This window comes from Colletes gigas, unplaced genomic scaffold (genome assembly GCF_013123115.1).
Source record: "Colletes gigas isolate AHSC1104 unplaced genomic scaffold, ASM1312311v1 Colletes_gigas_Sc00004, whole genome shotgun sequence".
NCBI classification, from domain to species: domain Eukaryota; kingdom Metazoa; phylum Arthropoda; class Insecta; order Hymenoptera; family Colletidae; genus Colletes; species Colletes gigas.
Window position 1 is genome coordinate 8,420,161 of NW_025106633.1, and position 18,758 is coordinate 8,438,918.

General features: G+C 36.9%; 4 protein-coding genes across 9 annotated transcripts; 2 read left to right on the forward strand and 2 right to left on the reverse strand.

Annotated features, from left to right (window-relative positions):
* The first annotated feature begins 558 nt into the window (after positions 1 to 558).
* On the forward strand, positions 559 to 4,263 carry LOC122394872 (phosphatidylinositol 4-kinase type 2-alpha). Of its 4 annotated transcripts, none has more exons than XM_043392049.1 (7): positions 559 to 657; positions 1,008 to 1,393; positions 1,490 to 1,608; positions 1,748 to 2,240; positions 2,319 to 2,584; positions 2,667 to 2,806; positions 2,894 to 4,263. In XM_043392049.1, the coding sequence occupies exons 2-7, from the start codon at positions 1,102 to 1,104 to the stop codon at positions 2,985 to 2,987; spliced, it is 1,404 nt and encodes a 467-aa protein (XP_043247984.1). In that variant the 5' UTR covers positions 559 to 657; positions 1,008 to 1,101; the 3' UTR covers positions 2,988 to 4,263. The 4 variants fall into 4 exon arrangements, 3 of the variants coding, with proteins under 3 accessions (XP_043247984.1, XP_043247985.1, XP_043247983.1); XM_043392050.1 differs by lacking the exon at positions 559 to 657 and adding an exon at positions 722 to 740; XR_006258935.1 differs by lacking the exon at positions 559 to 657 and having other exon boundaries at positions 752 to 1,393; positions 2,894 to 3,392; positions 3,479 to 4,263.
* Positions 4,003 to 7,659, forward strand: LOC122405170. The gene is given in 6 exon segments (XM_043409709.1): positions 4,003 to 4,080; positions 4,155 to 4,432; positions 5,111 to 5,494; positions 5,497 to 5,758; positions 5,937 to 6,208; positions 6,505 to 7,659. Coding segments are annotated over 6 exon segments (1,548 nt in total). The 3' UTR covers positions 6,779 to 7,659.
* Positions 7,263 to 14,732, reverse strand: LOC122394871 (signal transducer and activator of transcription 5B). 3 transcript variants are annotated; one of them, XM_043392045.1, is made up of 10 exons: positions 14,307 to 14,732; positions 13,799 to 13,953; positions 13,556 to 13,712; positions 13,137 to 13,480; positions 12,929 to 13,072; positions 12,382 to 12,850; positions 11,621 to 12,293; positions 11,387 to 11,542; positions 11,069 to 11,303; positions 7,263 to 8,922 (listed from the first exon to the last, which is right to left on the reverse strand). In XM_043392045.1, the coding sequence occupies exons 1-10, from the start codon at positions 14,310 to 14,312 to the stop codon at positions 8,748 to 8,750; spliced, it is 2,514 nt and encodes an 837-aa protein (XP_043247980.1). In that variant the 5' UTR covers positions 14,313 to 14,732; the 3' UTR covers positions 7,263 to 8,747. The 3 variants fall into 3 exon arrangements, with proteins under 3 accessions (XP_043247980.1, XP_043247982.1, XP_043247979.1); XM_043392047.1 differs by having other exon boundaries at positions 7,264 to 8,922; positions 13,137 to 13,483; positions 14,522 to 14,732; XM_043392044.1 differs by having other exon boundaries at positions 7,264 to 8,922; positions 13,137 to 13,483.
* A 720-nt stretch (positions 14,733 to 15,452) lies between these two features.
* Positions 15,453 to 17,358, reverse strand: LOC122405339 (major facilitator superfamily domain-containing protein 10). The gene is made up of 7 exons (XM_043410010.1): positions 17,012 to 17,358; positions 16,687 to 16,949; positions 16,305 to 16,596; positions 16,010 to 16,230; positions 15,842 to 15,932; positions 15,620 to 15,757; positions 15,453 to 15,554 (listed from the first exon to the last, which is right to left on the reverse strand). Exons 1-7 carry the CDS (start codon positions 17,229 to 17,231, stop codon positions 15,460 to 15,462), a joined length of 1,320 nt encoding a protein of 439 aa, XP_043265945.1. The 5' UTR covers positions 17,232 to 17,358; the 3' UTR covers positions 15,453 to 15,459.
* Positions 17,359 to 18,758: the final 1,400 nt, after the last annotated feature.

Below are 18,758 nucleotides of genomic sequence, written 5' to 3' on the forward strand. Positions count from 1 at the left end.
AGTAGAAACTTCTGATATAGTGCGTTACATTCTCTAGTGAGGTTTGTGGGGGAATCTATTACTAGACCGATTTAGGGTGGTATTCATAGTCGAGTCTTACTTACAAGACCGTCTTAAGCGTGTTCTTAAGACGCCATTTAGACTCATGGTCTGTTCTTAAGATTTTTTTTAAGAACATTCTCAAGTTCAGCCTTCGTGGAAACGATCTTATTTCTGTTTGATTCATAGATGGATCTTGTTTAAAATAAGCATCTGAATTCATAGTTACGATGTGCTTTACTGGCTCAGGTTGTGATTAACATACGACCGGCCCCTAGCGTTGTTGCTAGATTTACATTTAACACGGCTAATGATAAAGACGACCACTACAACGTTATCTACTTCATTATTTCGTTATCGTATTCATGACTCGATAATACGTTCTTTACGCTGATTGGTTAGACCATCTTCGTACGAAATTTCTACGAAAAATATAAATTATATTTATATAATATTGTAAATAATTATGAATCCTCTGTAGAAGCAGGGATGTACAAGTCTTTTTAATAAATGTAACGTTGTGCGCTTTAAAAAATTTTGAATTTCAATAAAATGTATTATCTTTACGCCATCTTATTGGCGTACACTTTATGAATATATTTATTGAAAATAATAAAAGTAAATATGCGTATATAGTTTAACATGTGCTCTTTGTGTAAATGAAAAATTGTTAGTCCATATACATATAAGCGTATGAAACGGTATAGTAAAAATTAAGTATGGCGTTAATCCTATCAGCATCAGTTAATATCGTCTGCTGGAATGACGAATCGTAGTTCGGTTATTTGGTTAAACAGTGTCTCTAATTGTTGGAAAAACGTTTCTTTATTCGATGATTACTCTAACGAATTGATGGAATCGCGATAAATGACAAAAACGTCTGTTTTAATGACGGAATGATTATATCAATGTTTGTAATAATGAAAACACTTCAAATACACGGACTTGATTGCGTGCGTCATTGACAGGTGGTACAGGAATGTGGGGAAGTAGATAGAACTACTGTTGTGAACGATCGGTTAAGTAAAAGAATCTGCTGATCAACTAGCAGATTCAGTTGTGATGAGCGACTCCGAACAGCGGCAATTACATGTGCCTTATAGAGAATATCATAGCCAGAATAACACTAACACTTCTGCTCTGGTGGAGACCGATGCACTGGTAGATCTCTCTATCGCATCTAAAAATTGTTTGCCAGTGAACAACGAGTGCCCAGAACTGATACCGGACGTTGAGTTTGTTCCAAACCTGAGCAACGAACAACCTCTAACCATTGATTCCCCTGGAATTGACCGGGAGAGCCAGCCTCTCCTTGGTCGGTTGGAGCTAGACGTTACTTTCAATCGTTTCCCTGGTACGTTGTAATAATTCGTAAATACGCTCAGATATTACCGCTAATTTCATAAGGTTTCTTTATGTATCGTTTATATTTTTTGTCTGTATCTCTTAGACGATCCGCAATTCTCTGAATTAGCGTGGCAAGCCGAATGCGCGATAGATAATGGAATTTATCCTGAAAGAATATATCAAGGATCGAGCGGAAGTTACTTTGTAAAAAATCCCACAGGGGTAAGGTATAAGTTTTTTTTTTTTTTAAATTTCAAACGTATTATATTTTGGAAAATCTAAATTATTATGCGATATTTAGAGAAAAGAAACAGCCTGTTGTCATCGTTCGGTAATAGCTGATCGCTTTCTTGTTTTGTAGAAAGTAATAGGTGTATTTAAACCAAAAGATGAAGAACCATATGGAAGGTTGAACCCAAAGTGGACAAAATGGATGCACAAGCTTTGTTGTCCTTGTTGCTTTGGGAGAAGTTGTTTGATACCAAATCAAGGATACCTCAGCGAGGCTGGTGCAAGTTTAGTTGACCGCAAGCTAGGTCTCGGCATAGTTCCAAATACTAGAGTAGTAAAACTTGTCAGTAAAACATTTAACTATCCACGCTTAGACCGTCAAAAAGCTCGCATGAAACAAGCCATTATGGATCAGTTCCCGACAGTGGGTTCCCACTTCAATCGTATCAGTTTACCACCAAAAATTGGTTCTTTCCAAGTGTTTGTAGACGGCTACAAAGACGCTGATTATTGGTTAAGACGATGGGAGAACGAGTCCTTGTCGCCGCGTCTTAGTAGGGAATTTCAACTTCAATTCGAGCGCTTAGTGATTTTGGATTATATAATTAGAAATACGGACAGAGGTAGTCAATGATTTCTAAATATTGTTGGAGGTTCAAGCTGATATCGTAATTAGTAAACGCATTCCTGTTATTTTAAAGGTAATGACAATTGGCTAATTAAATACGATAACACCGTGGGGAAAAACGAATCGGATCAGGGCGAGGTAAAGATCGCCGCAATAGATAATGGTTTGGCATTTCCTTTTAAACATCCCGACTCTTGGCGAGCCTATCCATATCATTGGGCATGGTTGAGTCAAGCGAAGCAACCATTTAGCGAAATAACACGAGAGCTTGTATTGCCGCAACTCTCGGATCAAAATTTTGTACAAGACCTTTGCGACGACTTGTATCAATTATTTAAAGTAAGTCGCTAGCAAACAACTGTTGAACGGTATCGATGGTTCTCGGTAACGGATCGGTGATAAAGCGAAATTATTTTTGTAGCAAGATAAAGGTTTCGATCGTCACCACTTTGATAAACAAATGAGCGTTATGCGTGGTCAGATTTTAAACTTGCAGCAAGCTTTAAAGGACGCCAAGAGCCCCGTGCAATTGGTTCAGATGCCTGCTGTGATCGTTGAAAAGTATTTATTTATTCATTTATATTATCTATAAATTATACAAGCACAGGCAATCGAGTGTAAACATACGATCTTACCACTATTTTACAGGGCCAAAGGAAACGGAGCACCAAGACTATTCTCATTTTCTGATACGTTTACACAGCGCTTCCAGAATAAAAGTCCTTTTTTCTCTTGGTGCTGAACAAGTGTTTTTTCGTATGTTTGAAACGACGTCAATCCTGCGTGCCGACTGAAAAAAACTATTCAGAGTATCGCAAAACATCAACTTATTAGTTTTTCTTCGTCTTTCTTATTTTTATTTCACATTACTATCTCTTTTTGAACACAAGTTCTTGATCTATTCTCCGTAGATTTATCCGACGAATTATGTTTAATTTATCATATATCTAAAAAAAATGTTTCCTTTTAATTTGAATATAGTATATTGTATACAGTAAATATATATAACGTTAAACAAAATTTTTTTTTCGATATGCTTCGTGTGAAAGAAGAAAGTAAGAAAAGTGATTAACGAATATATGCAACGTTTTATGTCTACGCATAAACAATACCCCCCCTTAACGAAGCGCGAGTATATATTCATATTGTATGTTTTTTTGCGTCTTCCGTATTATCAACATGTCGTGCTGATTCATGTTTACGGATCGAGCATATTAATTTACGTATTTTCAGATGTCTGGAAGAAACATGAGAAACATAAAAATGAACTGTAATCTGATACTTAAAGGCCATATTCTTATTGTTTAAAATAAACATTCTACGGAATCATATTATATTTTTAACCACGACTGATGAGAAAATAAATTTTCTATTAGCGGCTAAGACGTAAAATTTATATTATGGTCGTCAAAGATTTCGATTTACGAAATTAAATCTTTTCTGATTTTACAACGCGTAATAACACGATATTTGAATGTACAATCGATCGTCCGTGTAATCGATTTTATCGTGACCTGTACTTTGTTTTCGTTTAAATAACATTGACTTAAAACTAACTTCGAAGATATGTTATCGTTAAATTACACGTTTCATTCGAGTCGCAAAATGTAACACAAAAGTTGACAGTTGCAAGTAGCAATCATCGTCGTTTTGTATCGTTGTATTTTATATTGTGAAACATTTTGTATTTAGACTCATCGACGGGAAGCGCGTATTTATACTATTTAATTAGAAAAAAAAAAAAAAAAAATAGTAAAATGGAAGTGGTGGAGATTAACACGAACAAGAGGCAGTTGTCACGTTATAAACCGTTAGAATGCCCATGTAACGTTAGAGTAACGATCTATTCTTATTTACATTACGATCTTTTTATTCGATTATATTATTTATATTTGTACTGTACATATAGTGTACGAAGAGATACGTGCAACCATTACGAGTAAAATCATTCGCACCGGAGAGAACGTATTGTCCGCCGTCGAAGGTTCTCGAGGCTAATACAACGTACCACTTGTCGTACTTGAACGTAGACCATGGGAAAATGTGTTACACTCGATCTCAACCCATCCGACCAATTCCTGCTCTTGCTAAACCAGACGGGAAATTCTCCAACGATACTACGAACAAATTAAGTTACAAGCCCGTCGGACATATCCCCAAAGTAAAACCGATTCTACCTAAGCAAAGGTAACAAATATTATACAGGGTGTTCGGCCACCCTTGGGAAAAATTTTAATGGGAGATTCTGGGGGCCAAAATAAGACGAAATTAAAAAATTTCATATCGTTCTGGAAAAATTATTTTCGGCTGCGGGGGTCAATTGCAATCATTTTTGGTGAATGGACATACCCCCGAAATCCTTCCCATTTTCTAGAAAAAAATTCGAGAAGGTGTGAAGTTTTTCGACGGAAAAAAAAAATTTCAAATCGTTTTGGAAAAATTATTATCGGCTGCGGTGGTCAATTGCAATCATTTTTGGTGAATAGACATACCCCCGAAATCCTACGCACTTTCGAGAAAAAAATTCCTTACCGAAAATCTAGGTGCCTAAATTTTTCGACGAAAAAAAAAATTTCAAATCGTTCTGGAAAAATTATTTTCGGCTGCGGGGGTCAATTGCAATCATTTTTGGTGAATGGACATACCCCCGAAATCCTACCCATTTTCTAGAAAAAAATTCATTACGGTTGGAACTTTAAACTTTAATAATTTTTTAAGAAAGCCTCCATCAACAAATTGATATTCTTGATTTTCGTCTTATTTTGACTTCTGGAATCTCCCATTAGAATTTTTCCCAGGGGTGGCCGAGCACCCTGTATTTCAAAATTACAAGCGAGAAACATATTTTTCTTTCTTTCAAATCAGACCGATGATCGGATCAGGTCGCATGGAGTGCGTCACTACCGTTCGACGAGATTTCGCGCGGAAACACATAGACAGACCGGAAGTGATAGTGCCCTGCGGGCACATACGTTTAAGCGGTGGTAAATTGGATGGTAGTACAACCGCGAAACTTTCTTACGTGGATCCAGGCCCTACAGAGCCGACGATGAACTTCAAGCCTCTGAGAGCTTATTGTCCACCCAGCGAACCGATACTTCACGACACTACTCAAAAGTTGAGCTATCAACCTGTTGATTTTCAAGAGAAAGAGATATGTCCGTGGCAGCTGAAACCGACGTACAGGTATTTGCGCGGGATTAAGCAATTCGTGTTTCATAGGTCCCTCTGTAGGACGCTGTAACAACAAATATTTAAAGACCTCCAGATGTCTCGATGTGTGGAAGGACCACGTATTCTGAGAGTTATTTGAAAACCGAGGAATCATGCACGGAGAAACCCATCAAGCCGACCGCGACCAATATACTTCCCTGTGGCGGTGAATTCGCCGGGAAAACAATTTACAAAGAAAGCTATTTGGAGTCGTGCAACGTAGACCGCGTCGAACCTTTCATTCCTTGCAACAGTATATCGAAACCAGATGGCAGAATATCGGGGGACACGACGAGCAAAGTACATACGCGTGGTCGGTAGAAGAAACAGCAGATGAACTCGTAAATCGAATTTTTGATTCGTGTAAGATAAAGACGGTCCACGAAGGATTCTCTGTATTTCTTTTGCCGGCTATACTCGGAGACATCGGCCGTACGATTTGGCAACATTGTATTTAATCTGCGAGATTCTCTTGCAGTTGAGTTATCAACCGGTTCAAAGTGAGAAACGTTCTCCGATATTGCCGCGACGCAGATGTATGATAGGAGACGGCCCGATGCAATCGGAGACCACAAATCGTTCCGACTTCGCCCCGAAAGCGTCCACGAGGCCCGATCTTGTTGTCCCGTGTAATAATCTACGAAGCGCCGAGACACCAATGGAAGACAGAACTACGACCAGATTATCTTACGTCAAACCCGGGCCAATAAAATGCGTCGAAAGTTTCAAACCTGTTGCCCGGTATATTAGGTAAAAAAGGCGGGAATATTAGAGCAGGTCATAACGTATCGTCCTTCCGCGAGAAGTAGGCACAGCGCGCTTACATCCCCACTCTTGCTGCAGTCCGCTGATTGGCTGTCACCGAACTTCGTCACAGTTTTCAACCAATGCCCGTGAGTCAATGGACTGCAACAAGGAGGGGATGTAAACGATAGGAACAGGGCAAAGGGAACGCAGATCGTTCGTTTAAATGAAATAAATTGAAAATGCACGATTACGTCTTTTCGTTCGAGCTTTATTATTCGCCTTTCGATTGCGTGTTACAGGTTACCTCATAAAATTGATTGCGAGAGCGTGAGCAAGTTGTCGTATCAGCCGTGGTGCCCGACTCCCAAGGAAAGTATTCCATGGGCATCGAAAAGCAAATACCAACCGCCCACGGATCCTATGTGCACCGACACTATTTATCAAGCTAGTTATCCCGCTCCTGGACATTACGAAGAGATATGCGAGCCCGGTGCATGTGACTGCTTGCTTTCGGAAGATACGTGCCCGCTTGCGCAAGCAAACACCGTGGACGAGAACAATTGTAAACGTTAAACAAAATTTTATTCGTCGAATGGTAATATATCTATGAACATTACAAGAAGCATCGAAATTACAAAATTTCTCGGCAATTATTTTTTTGTTCGATCGAGAGTGAAAAATAAAAGCCTTATTTCTATCGTATGTACAGCGAAAGCTAAAACGAATATGTTCGGTTCGTCTGAACGTACGCAGAGGTGACGGCGCAAGAGTAATTCGGAAGTCGAATTTAAGGATATTTTATTGTATGGTACGTCGATATACGGATGCATCTTATTTTACACTTATGTATAGTAATTACTGTATACAGGTTGACGAATAATACACGTTTTATCTTTTACAAAATGTAAAATTGTTCTCAATAATAAAATAAACTCTAATCTTTGATAAAAAGATCAATAGACAATATTAACGTACACTCTTCAGAGATATAGCTTATTTCATACATACATACGTACATATATATAATATATTATATATATATTATATAGTAAATATAATGGGATAACAATGCGTGTAAATCCTACCCAAGGCAAAACTTAGCGTACATCGATGTTTTACATATGCGTAACAATTAATAATTTTCTTCTTTTTTTTTAATATTACATATACCACAGGGGAGGGAACGATAATTAAAGGTACGATTAATTTTGTCTATTTAAATTGCCCATTAAACTTTTAGACGCTTAGGATTAACGCTTGCGTTAAAGATGCCTTTACTTCGAATTTGCTAATTTTTTTTTTTCTTACTATATTGCGTTATCATCACGCTTCAAGTCGAAACAAACATTTCATCGTGCGATTAGTGTTCGCGTTTTGTATCGATAACGCGAATCCTCTCACGAAAAGGAAGAGTTTCACTAAATCTAGATGTAAATTTACATGTAAGTATTTTCGAAAAATATTATAATAATAGATTTAAAGATTGTAAGGCACGATTTAAAGATTAGGTCACGCAAATTACATAACGTTGCACAAATCTCTTGTATGTTTGGTACGTCGCACGTCCGGTTAATAAATTAAAAAATTTAATTTCTTGTAATTTCGCTATTTACAAAACTAGACGGAAGTGATTGTCCCTACTTACGCATTATACATACTGATTCTAGTATAGTTTTTTCTCTACTTTATGTCCTTTCGAGCAACAAAAAGATCTTTTAATGTGCATTGATAGGCTGTCGTGACCATCGTTAAAAGATAGTTGTTAAAAAGAGGAAAAAAAAAAAAGAAACAAAGATCGTATAATATTATCTGTAAAATCATTTAAATTGTTTTGTACAAGATGGTTTAATATTTAAAAGTATACTACGTTAACGATATCTAAATTAACTCTATGTGATTTTTGTATCTTAAACATTTCCTTACGAATCGCAATAATTTGAACTATTAAAGAGAAGCCGAATAAAATTAAATATCTCGTAAAAGAAAGCCTCGTGGTAAAATATAAACCTAAAACATAAGCTGGTAGATCCTACGCGGAGCAAATAATTTGGTTCGTTTCGATCGAACGTTTCTAAAATTTCGAAACTGCCGTTGTTAACATTCGACGCAATAAGTGTTTCGCGATGAAAACAATAAACTACTATAATGTCGAGTGTGGTACGCGTATAATTGCAACTAAATAACAAGTAGTAGTATGTGTATAAATGTAGGTGCGATTTTTCGTTTGCAAAGTAACTAGAATCGATTGGTAATCGCCTTGATAAATTATACTACATACATATATTGCACTTACACGATCTAATCGAAAGGCATATACCAACGCATCGTCGGAGGCGAATACAAACTAAGAACAAGTGTGTATAGCGTGTCGGATGAACGATATTAACGACGACAAGAGACGATCATTTTTCTTTTTACATCCCTCCCCTATCAAACAACGGTTTAAAAATCCATGTGGATGTGGATCGAACAAACGAAGTCGGCCAGTCGACGCAACAATATAGGTACAAACAAGAAACGCATCGCGATCGTCCCGACATACCTATTGCGGCTTAGTGTTGTACGATTGTATGAACTCGGAGAAGCTAAAGCTATTAAAGGGCTCCAAGTCGATATTTTCGTCGATCGAGGGCAGCTCGCTGTGACTCATCAGATCCACATAGTCCATGTCCGTGTTTGCTCGCCCAACGCTTGACTGGCCAAGGCCCGGAGCGTAGCTACCACAAATCAAAACACAACCCCAATCACTGGCATAGCAATAGACAGTCTCGTACTAATTCCAAACATATCATCTACCGTTATACGTTATATCACTATTATCTTTTCTATTTCACGCGTCATCTTGTTATCTCTTTTGCTCGTTAATTCCTGCATTCTTTTTTTTTTTTTACTTTTCGATCGATCGATGAACCAAACGATCACCGAGAACATCATTTTGCCAAAACGTGTGACCGATTAGCCGGATAGCCGGTACAACACGGCAAGGGACGTACGAACAACCACAAAGTGATATCCCCGAATCCCAATCGAGATCGATCGGTCACCTCCGAGCGATACAACCCCTGAATTTTTAACGCGTTGTCGTATCGACTACGGTCCCCTGAACTGAACAAAGCAGTGCCCGCCATCTAGCCACAACACCCTCTACGTACAACACATTGTACATCAATTTGCCAGTAGAACATTGTATACTAATGCATCGTGATTGGAGCTGCGTTTTCTCAGGAGTAGCATGTATTAAGCGTTCAATTTTCCGTTGTTGTGGTTGTACCGGCTTGCTCCAGGCCTTTGCCTTCCGTTTCTCGGAATTCTCGTGTTAAGCAGAGTACTTGCACACACGTAGACTCGCGTCTCACGTCATGCAGCTCGTTCAGCTATCGATAGTACGTTATTCTTTTTTCTAGCGTACGAATTATGTATCAGAAAAGTATACGTAAATACACACACATATATATATATATATATATATATATATGTATATATATTTATATATATAAATATATATTCATACACATAGAATACTACGAGTAAAGCAGGAGCTTTTGATACTCGAATCGTCAGGTTTATTTATTCTTTTAAAAAGCCATGGATAAGCCGATCGCTAAAAAGAAACACACATACAAAATTTTGGCAGTCTCAGAAGAAAGTACGAACTATTGTTTGTTTTTTTTTTGTTTTTTTTTTTTGTCAACAAACCTCTGTTGTGTTCCCCACTCATGCTACAAAACTAAACACTATAAATTACAAAAGAAATAAAAGAGAGAGAGAGAAAAAAAAAGGACAAATGGATCTACGACCAAACTGCGCTCCGTGTGCCTGAAGATCCTCCATTTGTAAGCTATCGTATCCGTTGGACGGATTTCGCTGCAATTTGCATAGCGAACAATTGTATCTAAATCTGAAAAATTATGCAACTAGACCATATTATAGCACCGCGTTACTAGTATGTGTATAATCACTAGGTTAGATTCGCCATAAAATATTCGTACAGAGGACCTCCTTCGGAGCATTGATAATGGCATCATTCGGTAACTCATACTTCGTAACAATGCCACTTAATACTAGTAAATATATACTTACTGATAAATAATTATAATATTGGAACAGTTCTGGGTGACACGGGGACTAATTGAAGTGAAATAAAAAATAAAAAAAGGATTAATGAAAACGTAAATGAAAATGAAATCAGAAGACTAGTTGTTTTATAAGTTTCGTATACGTTACACGGTATACGCGAAGATACGATCGTTCAAATACTAAATCTACTTCAGGAAAATTGCCTTTAGGCACCCAGTATTCTCCAATATAATATAATAGTTGGAGTTGTTCCCTTAATTACGGACAGAATCGCTTGGCGCAATTTAATGTTATACTTATACTTTCATTTCACGATACAGTTGTGTAAAAATTTCAAAATTCCATAAGAAAAGTTTACAAAATGCGTGAAACTATAATATCACTGTAAATATTTTTCTAAACATTTGCAAAAAGGAGAACATAAAAAAAACAATACTGACATTGTCTGCACAGATAGAATATAAAAGACATGCAAAGCGTTACGGATCGTTATAGGAATGTCTTTGTTTCCACCTTTTTGACGAATTCGCGTATTATTGTCTGCTTGTGCCGAAAGCTCGCCCGTTCGGGCAATATCGAGCCGAAGGTATATCCCGATAGTCTTAAAAATTTCTAAAATAACCTTTAACCTCGCTTGAGAACTTGAGCATCGAACTCGGACGTTTAAGTACGGTGTACGATATCGAAAGAGGAATCTTTGCATATCTCGTATGAAATATCTATAGCAGCTTATCCTATTAGTAAATAAATGAAATATGATTGATATTTTAGATCCAGGGGACTGACCTGGAAGCCACCGATGGAGTATCGCGTGTTACGGACGGGTCAGGACTGTGCGCTTGGAATATGGTGGACGGCGTTGCAGGATAACTACCACCTGGACCACTTTGACCACTACTGCCTACCCCGACTACAGAAGAGTGTGACGGTGTCTGACCACCAACACCCGGCCCGCCCCAACCAGGTACGTGCGTTACTAAGAAAGGTTTCACATATCCATTCGTCGACGTAGGTTGATTTTCTACGACAAAGTACATTGTCCAATACTCAAATCCAAAGCATCGCCTAAACGAGCAAAAGTACATGGCGGGAAGTAATATTTACCTGCGAACGGCGTGTAATATTTGGAAAATGCTTGATCTTTCGACCGGTCTGGGTAGAGGTAAAGCAGGTGTTGCAAATCAAACAAACGATCCGCCAAGCTGCGTATCGCAAAATCTTTACTCGTGAACGGTTGTAACATAAAGACCTCGGTTTGATCTATAAAATGTTTAGCACAAGACGGTCATGCATCGGTAAGGTCCAACACAGAATGGGTAAAGATAAAAACAATTTTACCTGCGACCCACGCGATGGTAACGCCACCTAGTTCCGAATCTGAAAAACGCATTAGGAAAGTCCCTGACGCGCAGGTTGCCAGCATTTCCTCGGCCTGTTTTTTCTTCACGAATCCTAATATGCAACCGTCGGCCCAGGGGCCCTTCAAGTGCTCCCTGGTTAATTTCATCACGGCGTAAAACCATTCCCAGAACGTGAAATTCCTTTCGGGTAGTGGCTCCTTGCAAAACTGTGCCCAGCTCAATAGTAGCCCGGAATAGTCTTGTCCGCCCGCGTTTCCACCGCGAAATGCTTTCTCCGCAAGAAATCGAAGATTGTCTTCTGTCAATGAACGACCTGTTGCCGATTTGAATTTAACGTTTAATGCTTCGGCTACTTGACCCCAGGGAACCTTATCGGGCACTGCAAATGGTACTCTTCCAGGTTCGGCGAAAGCGTTATCCCACGTAACCGTAGCCCACGCGTGCGGCTCTTGATTTCCATGTACAATTACTACAACTGGTAAACTTAACGTCCAAACCTGGAATACCAATTCACCTCCCCCGACGCTAAATTGCGATTGAAAAAGAAGCGAAAACTTTTCGTCCATGACAGACTCTGTTCCTTTCTTTTCGGCTCTTTTGATCTTCTTCAGCTGCATGTTGCGAAAACTTACGGATAGTTGTCTTGTTGCCTGAGAAATAAGGCCACGTTTATATGCATCGCGACATAAAAAATTAAGGTGATTTTTATAATATCACTGACTATATAGTTTTTCTTACTTGATGGTACTCCATCGTTCCTGTATTGTTCAAAATTTCACCGCTAGCTTCTCCATTCTTTGCCATTTTATCGCTTTTCAACATAGCGTTCGCCTGAGCCTCGCTAATAATGCTTACTTTTACTTGAGGCGGAGTCATATGAACATTCAGTTTTCCACCCACCAGAAGACGTACTGTACTCGTGAAACGAGTATTGGTTTTCATTACTTGCGGCGGTTGCTTTTCTATGATAAACGTGCTAGTAACTAACGAACTAAGAAGCTGTGTGATCTGTGAATTCAACGTAGGCAGAATATCTTGCATTCCTGGCGGTTCGAGCGCAAATTTTTGTTTCAAACGTTCTGCTTCTTTGATTTGTTGACGATTCAGCCAAATTAATTCGGCTAAACTTTCGCACCATTCTTGAATAGAGTCTAAATTACTGTTAAATGGTCCGCCGTTTCCTGCCAATTGTTGTACTCTTTTCCATCTGCGAAACGAGAACTTTTGTAGATAAAATGTATCCAAAACTATCAAACGAAAGAACCAAAGTTCGATGAAATTTTACCTAATAAGTTCGTCGTCCAAGACTCTGGATTGCAAGCTGTTCAATCTGGTGATCGTGTCTTTCAATTTATCGGCTAACGTCAAACGTAACTGCATTAAACCAGCTACTTTATGGTTTAATAATTGCTCCTGTTGCTCTTTTTGCCTGTAGAAAAATACTATAAGTAGCTAAAAATTCGGTTTGAACGACCGAAAGCTTTAAAAGTTACCTCCTGATCTTCTTCTCCAAGTCCAAATTTTGTTGATTTTGCGGTTGCGTTGCGAGATGTTGGAGATGCGCGTTCAATTTAGTACATTCGTGGTAACTGATCGCAAATGCTTCTTGTTCCTGTTCCATTTTTCGTAAATCTTCCCCGGTCTCTTGCGTTCTGCGTCGTAAAGATTCAACGTGCTGCGCTATTTCGGCAACGGCATCGCTGAGCAATCCAACTTTTCCACCTGCCATACTTATCAAAGCACCTCCCAAATTCTCTACCTGTGCTACTAATTTCATTTCTGTTGCTAAACAGTGTCTAATTATTCTAAACAATGTTGTTGGATTGTGGGTGTACCTCTGCTATAATAGAATAAAGTTCTATACATTAAATTTGTACAAATTACTTCCAAACATTTGGATAAAAAAACTTACACGAAAATTTTTTGCAGCTTCAATTAATTTTAACTTTGTGAGAAACATATCGTCTGTATTTAAAGAAGCTGCTTTGGATTCTAATTCTTGTATCAAAGATATAACTAGATTGGCTATGTACTGTTCGTGTTGTGGATTTTCAGGTTCTATGTCAGTCCTATAACACAAATACAATAGCATTAAAAGATCTACAAGTACTAAATAAAATAGTATCAAAGATATATATATACACTTCTGTCTTACCACATTTTTTCTTCGATCCAGGTAGACAAAAAATGTCGAACCTCTATTGGAAAATGTTCTCCATACACCGAGCGTACTTGTTGCAAAGCATCTTGTGGCAACTGTTGTGCTTTTGCCCACAGTGACATTTTGAATTCTGATGTAAATCCTTTACCCTAAAACGATTTTTAAAACACCGATATTATACACAAACAATTACTAAATCCCTTAGTTTTCCTCCTGAATCTAAAAAAATATATATGTAACAGCAAGTGTTTTCAACAATAACTATGACAATATACAACTACGAAGTCGGTAATATAACCACAAATAAGCAATGCACTATGAGTCTTTGTTTCTATATTTAATACATAAATAATCAAATAACGAATTTTGTATGTATTTTTCAATAAAGAACTGCAAAACATGCATAATTGGTACGATCCAACGAATCGAAGATACGTTCGATGAGATCAACGGGAAGCATGCGGGTAGATATTTAAAAAAATTCAAACAAAATAAAAATTACCTGCATCGTCTAATATTTTCAATTACTGCAAAGATCACAGCCAATTAAAATATTAAGCGTAAATCGTTTTTTTCCAATCACATTCGATGTAATAAATACGACAAAAAAAAAAGAACTGCAGATAACAGAACGTGACTTATCGCAATAACGAGGAAATAGATAAGCGGGAGGGGCGAAAGAAAAAGATGTTCGCTCAAAGAATTGACCGAACTCACCTGCTGCTAGTCCGAAGACAGAAGCAACTAGGATCTGTATTGTTGAATACCACTATCTATCTTTCTCTTTCTGACAATACGGCACGATCTGCTCGGGACGTGACCTTTGAACCGATCAAAACTATTTAGTCTACCGCGCAATAGTCGTAAACCTAAGAATCGCGGGGGCCGGTCACACGCGCGAATCTCATCAATAACTTTCCCCCTTCTGCGTTACTCTCATCAGCGCGGGCGACGACGGAGTGTTGCGGATCAGGAATTCTGAGAATTTCTTACCGTAAATGGCGCGAGGGAAGGAGAAAGGGTATATCACATGACCGTACTCTAACCGCGCTTGCGCAAATTTCCGATTTTCCCCAAGAACATAGCCTAAAGAAATATATAGCGACATATGTATATTTTCACGTCAATTTTTAGTACTTTTTGTTAACAATCGATCATATTTATTTTAGTTTTGTTCGTACTCGATTTATCATAAAAGCAACCCTATATATAATGACTGCATTTTACATGTACCGTTGAAAATTGATAATTTTCATTATTATCATCATGTTCTGTTTTTTTGAGATACACGATACCAAATAAAAGCAAAAAAAGTAACATACGTATACACGCGACCGAAATGAATGCAATACCACAGACGACCTCGTCTGGATTATCAGGATTGTTTTAGCAAGAAACAAAGGGAAATAAAAGAAAAATATACACATTGAAATGCCCAATTTCAATATAAAACTTAAAATATATTATTCTGTCATTACATAATACAATAAATATATAAAGAATACTTTATAAAATACTCGTAAAATATCTCATTGTATACAATTAATTATAAATAAATATATATATTATATTTATTTATTCAAAAATACTGTCTGAACATGTAAATATTTATAGAAATATAACATTTTCATATGAAATTTTTTTAACTCTCTTGTTCAAAGTAATTTTATACTCTGAAGAATAAGGGGTGGAAATATGAGAAATACAGCACCAATAAGATATGTTATCTTACTGCCAATGCACCAAAAAGCTAAAATAAAAGATAGTTCCCTAAATGCATTAATGTAATTAAATACTTCTATGCTTTATTCTTACCAGAGGAAGCTATGATAGGTCCACAAGCTCTAGCCAATGCCCCGAGAGAACGAAAGACGCCTGTTATCACACCTTTTTGATTTTCAGGCCCAATTTGTGTTACGAGTGTCATCATACAAGTAACAACCATGGCAGTAGCTACAACAGATTGAAAAGAATAAACAATTTCTGTTCGTTTCTAAATATTTAGATTATAAAATAAACATTGCATAATATGCTTACAAATTGCAAAGAGGAATATTCCAATAGATAATGTTAGTATGTCTTCTGCTATCCCTATACATACAAATGCTGGAATTATTAACCATAAGCCCTAAAATATGTGCACCATGTAGCAGGAAAAAAAGATTAATAAATTCGTTCTTTGCCTTAACTTCTAAAAATATTTACCAATTCTGCTGTAGACTTTGTTTTATTAGGTGGAATTGTTCGTACCCAACCTCCTTGCAAGATTGCCATAACTAACCCAATTCCTAAGAACATCCATCCTTGTTGCATACTTGTAAATTCAAATAGATAGTGAGTTAGGAAAGTTAAAGTAAATTCTAAGCCGCTATAAATAAATAAGTACATGAAATATGCACAGCCCAGTGTTCTTAAATTTTTTTTATCTAAAACAATGTACATAGTTTTCATTAATGTCTATAGAATTTGTAATATGACAATTTGAAAAGGAAAAGTTTACCTTGTAAATTTAAGTCAGACACTCCATTGAACTGAAATAGATCAATAGGATTGATATAAGCAATAGTTCCCAACATGCCACACTTGAGATTCTTTGCTCTACTCTTTAATGGTAGAGATTCTTTCAAATTACAAATAACAAAACATAAATCACTTGCTGCTAAAAAAAGAGCAAATACAGCAGGTATTATGTACCAAGTTCCTGTCCTGTTATTGATTGAGGACCAAGCAAAGAATGCACCTATCATTGGACCCACAACAAAACCTATGGAGAAGGCAATGCCAACAAGTGCCTAAAAATTAAATGATATTCCAGTCTAAATTTCATTTACAAACATTTTCATTTATATATTATTTCCTTGAACAATTCCTTTGAGATATACCATTGCTCTCCCCCTTGTTTTTGCTGATGTAACATCTGTGATAATAGCCATTGATAAGCTAATGTTTCCCTTGCTAATACCTCCAATGAATCTTGCTAATACAAATATAGTAAAGTTACAGGATAGTGCCCATAATAAATAAGACATCATAATCCCAGTTAAACAAAATAACATCAATGGTTTCCTTCCATAAATATCAGACAATGCACCTACAATTGGTGAACCCAAAAATTGTAGAAAGGAGTACATGGAACCAAGAAAGCCTGCAAATTAAATTAATATCAATTCATTAATATTTACATTAAAGAAAAAAAAGAAGACTAACCTCCATAAAGCACTGTATTGACTTTATCAGGAGCATCAAAATATATGCTTGCTCGTTGTATGTAGTGTAAAATTTTAAAATATAAACCCTGACCATTTTCTATACTCTTATAATAATCTAATAAAGCTGGCAATAATGGTAATATCATGGTAAATGCTAATAGATCCAAAAGTAATGAAATAAACACTACTCGAACGGTATTGTCTTTTATTTCGACCATTGTTACTTTTTGTATTTCTCATGGATCATCGATCCTGTCTTAAATTATTATATTTGTATAAGTACGGACGAGCTATGGAAACAGACTCAACATCCAATGCTCTTGTCTGTCCACGGTTTATGGGGTCCTGTATGGTCCAGGCTGGTCCTGAAATTCTATTATCGTGTTAATGTCACATACAACGTGACCGATAAGATATGGAAATAGTTCGTAACGCTTTATGTGGTAGGAATTCCATTTAAACACAATTTCGTTGCAAACATAAAACTCCATAAGATGTTAGATCTATCTTATACCTCGTCTGTGGTATAAATATTAATTTCAGTTTAGCACATGATTAATACTTAATTTTATTTTGACTTTTCACGCGCGACATAATTTTCGTAAAGAAGATGTCTCGTTTGAGGACGTAAAATACAATTTAGCAGTTATACATTCTACTTCTTTCATCGTACGTGGCTGGAGAGATTGTTTCCTAGAAGTGAAAGGGTGACATACTTTTCGTGGCCTGTTTCAAAAAATTTTTCTCTACTATTCTTACAATTGACAAGAAAGAAATCTATTTTACCATGGAAACAACATTATCGACGAACTGTAGTTAAAGTAGATTATACGTGAATCTGATTTCCGGTCTTCTAAATTATTAGCGTCTATCCATTATCTATCCATTGAAATCACAACATAATTTATTCATTTGATCGATAAGATAAACGTTTAATATATCGATTACACGCATTACGTAGTAAATAAAGCCAATTGAAGCTAACAAGGCACAGATTGCAATTCTTCGAAATATCTAAAATCCTAACTGTAAAGATAGGGATTCGTAGGGGAAGTGAAATGTATTCTAATAAACTTGTTATATGTATTAAAATAGCCGTATTTATGGGTATTTGTATTGAATCACGATTAATCATTACATTGTTTTTATTTGTCAGTGAAGCGAAAAATAGCACAAACAGGCGCACCCAGAAACATTATGTATGTTTAACTTCCGGTTGCACACGATATAAAGATTCGTATACACGGGACACAAACACATTTGCATTCAACCACGGATCCACTTCCTCGACGGGAACAAAGATCTTTTGAAACCCGTCCCAAAGTGTAACGTCGCCAGGGACGACCGTTTTTTAACGTGCAGTCTTTCAATAGAATTTTTTCTAATCCAAGTTCCGTAGGAATAAATCACAAAGACTAAGCATCAGTTTTTTCGGTCCTTGTTGCGCGAATACGATTAACAGTAAAAAAGAAATCAATATTTCCGCTGATATTAAAACGGAACCATCGAACGACTTATTTTAGGTTAGAATTTAAAATAAACACCAACGTATAACGAATACTACATTCGTATAGAAATTCAATGCAAGGTGGCACATTTGTTCACGTTATACAACCCGTGAGAGTAGATTTTTATAGAGTGTTAAGGAATTTTTGGAATATCTCTGATCTACGCATAGAACAGGTGGCCCGAAAACCAGCAGCATTATATCATGGTTAAAATTTAAGTAAGGGACTCAACGCTTG

Bases quoted from the DNA above. Each gene is read 5' to 3' on its own strand.
- LOC122394872 (XM_043392049.1), top strand. From the start codon at position 1,102: ATGAGCGACTCCGAACAGCGGCAATTACATGTGCCTTATAGAGAATAT. The intron at 1,609-1,747 runs GTAAGGTATAAG...CTTGTTTTGTAG, and splicing joins TTGTAAAAAATCCCACAGGG to AAAGTAATAGGTGTATTTAA. The intron at 2,807-2,893 runs GTATTTATTTAT...ACTATTTTACAG, and splicing joins CCTGCTGTGATCGTTGAAAA to GGCCAAAGGAAACGGAGCAC.
- LOC122394871 (XM_043392044.1), bottom strand. The intron at 13,713-13,798 runs GTAAGACAGAAG...TTTGTGTTATAG, and splicing joins TGGATCGAAGAAAAAATGTG to GACTGACATAGAACCTGAAA. The intron at 12,851-12,928 runs GTAAAATTTCAT...CTCGTTTCGCAG, and splicing joins TTGGACGACGAACTTATTAG to ATGGAAAAGAGTACAACAAT.
- LOC122405339 (XM_043410010.1), bottom strand. From the start codon at position 17,231: ATGGTCGAAATAAAAGACAATACCGTTCGAGTAGTGTTTATTTCATTA. The intron at 16,231-16,304 runs GTAAACTTTTCC...ACATTGTTTTAG, and splicing joins GTCTGACTTAAATTTACAAG to ATAAAAAAAATTTAAGAACA. The intron at 15,555-15,619 runs GTAAGAATAAAG...CTTTTATTTTAG, and splicing joins ACCTATCATAGCTTCCTCTG to CTTTTTGGTGCATTGGCAGT.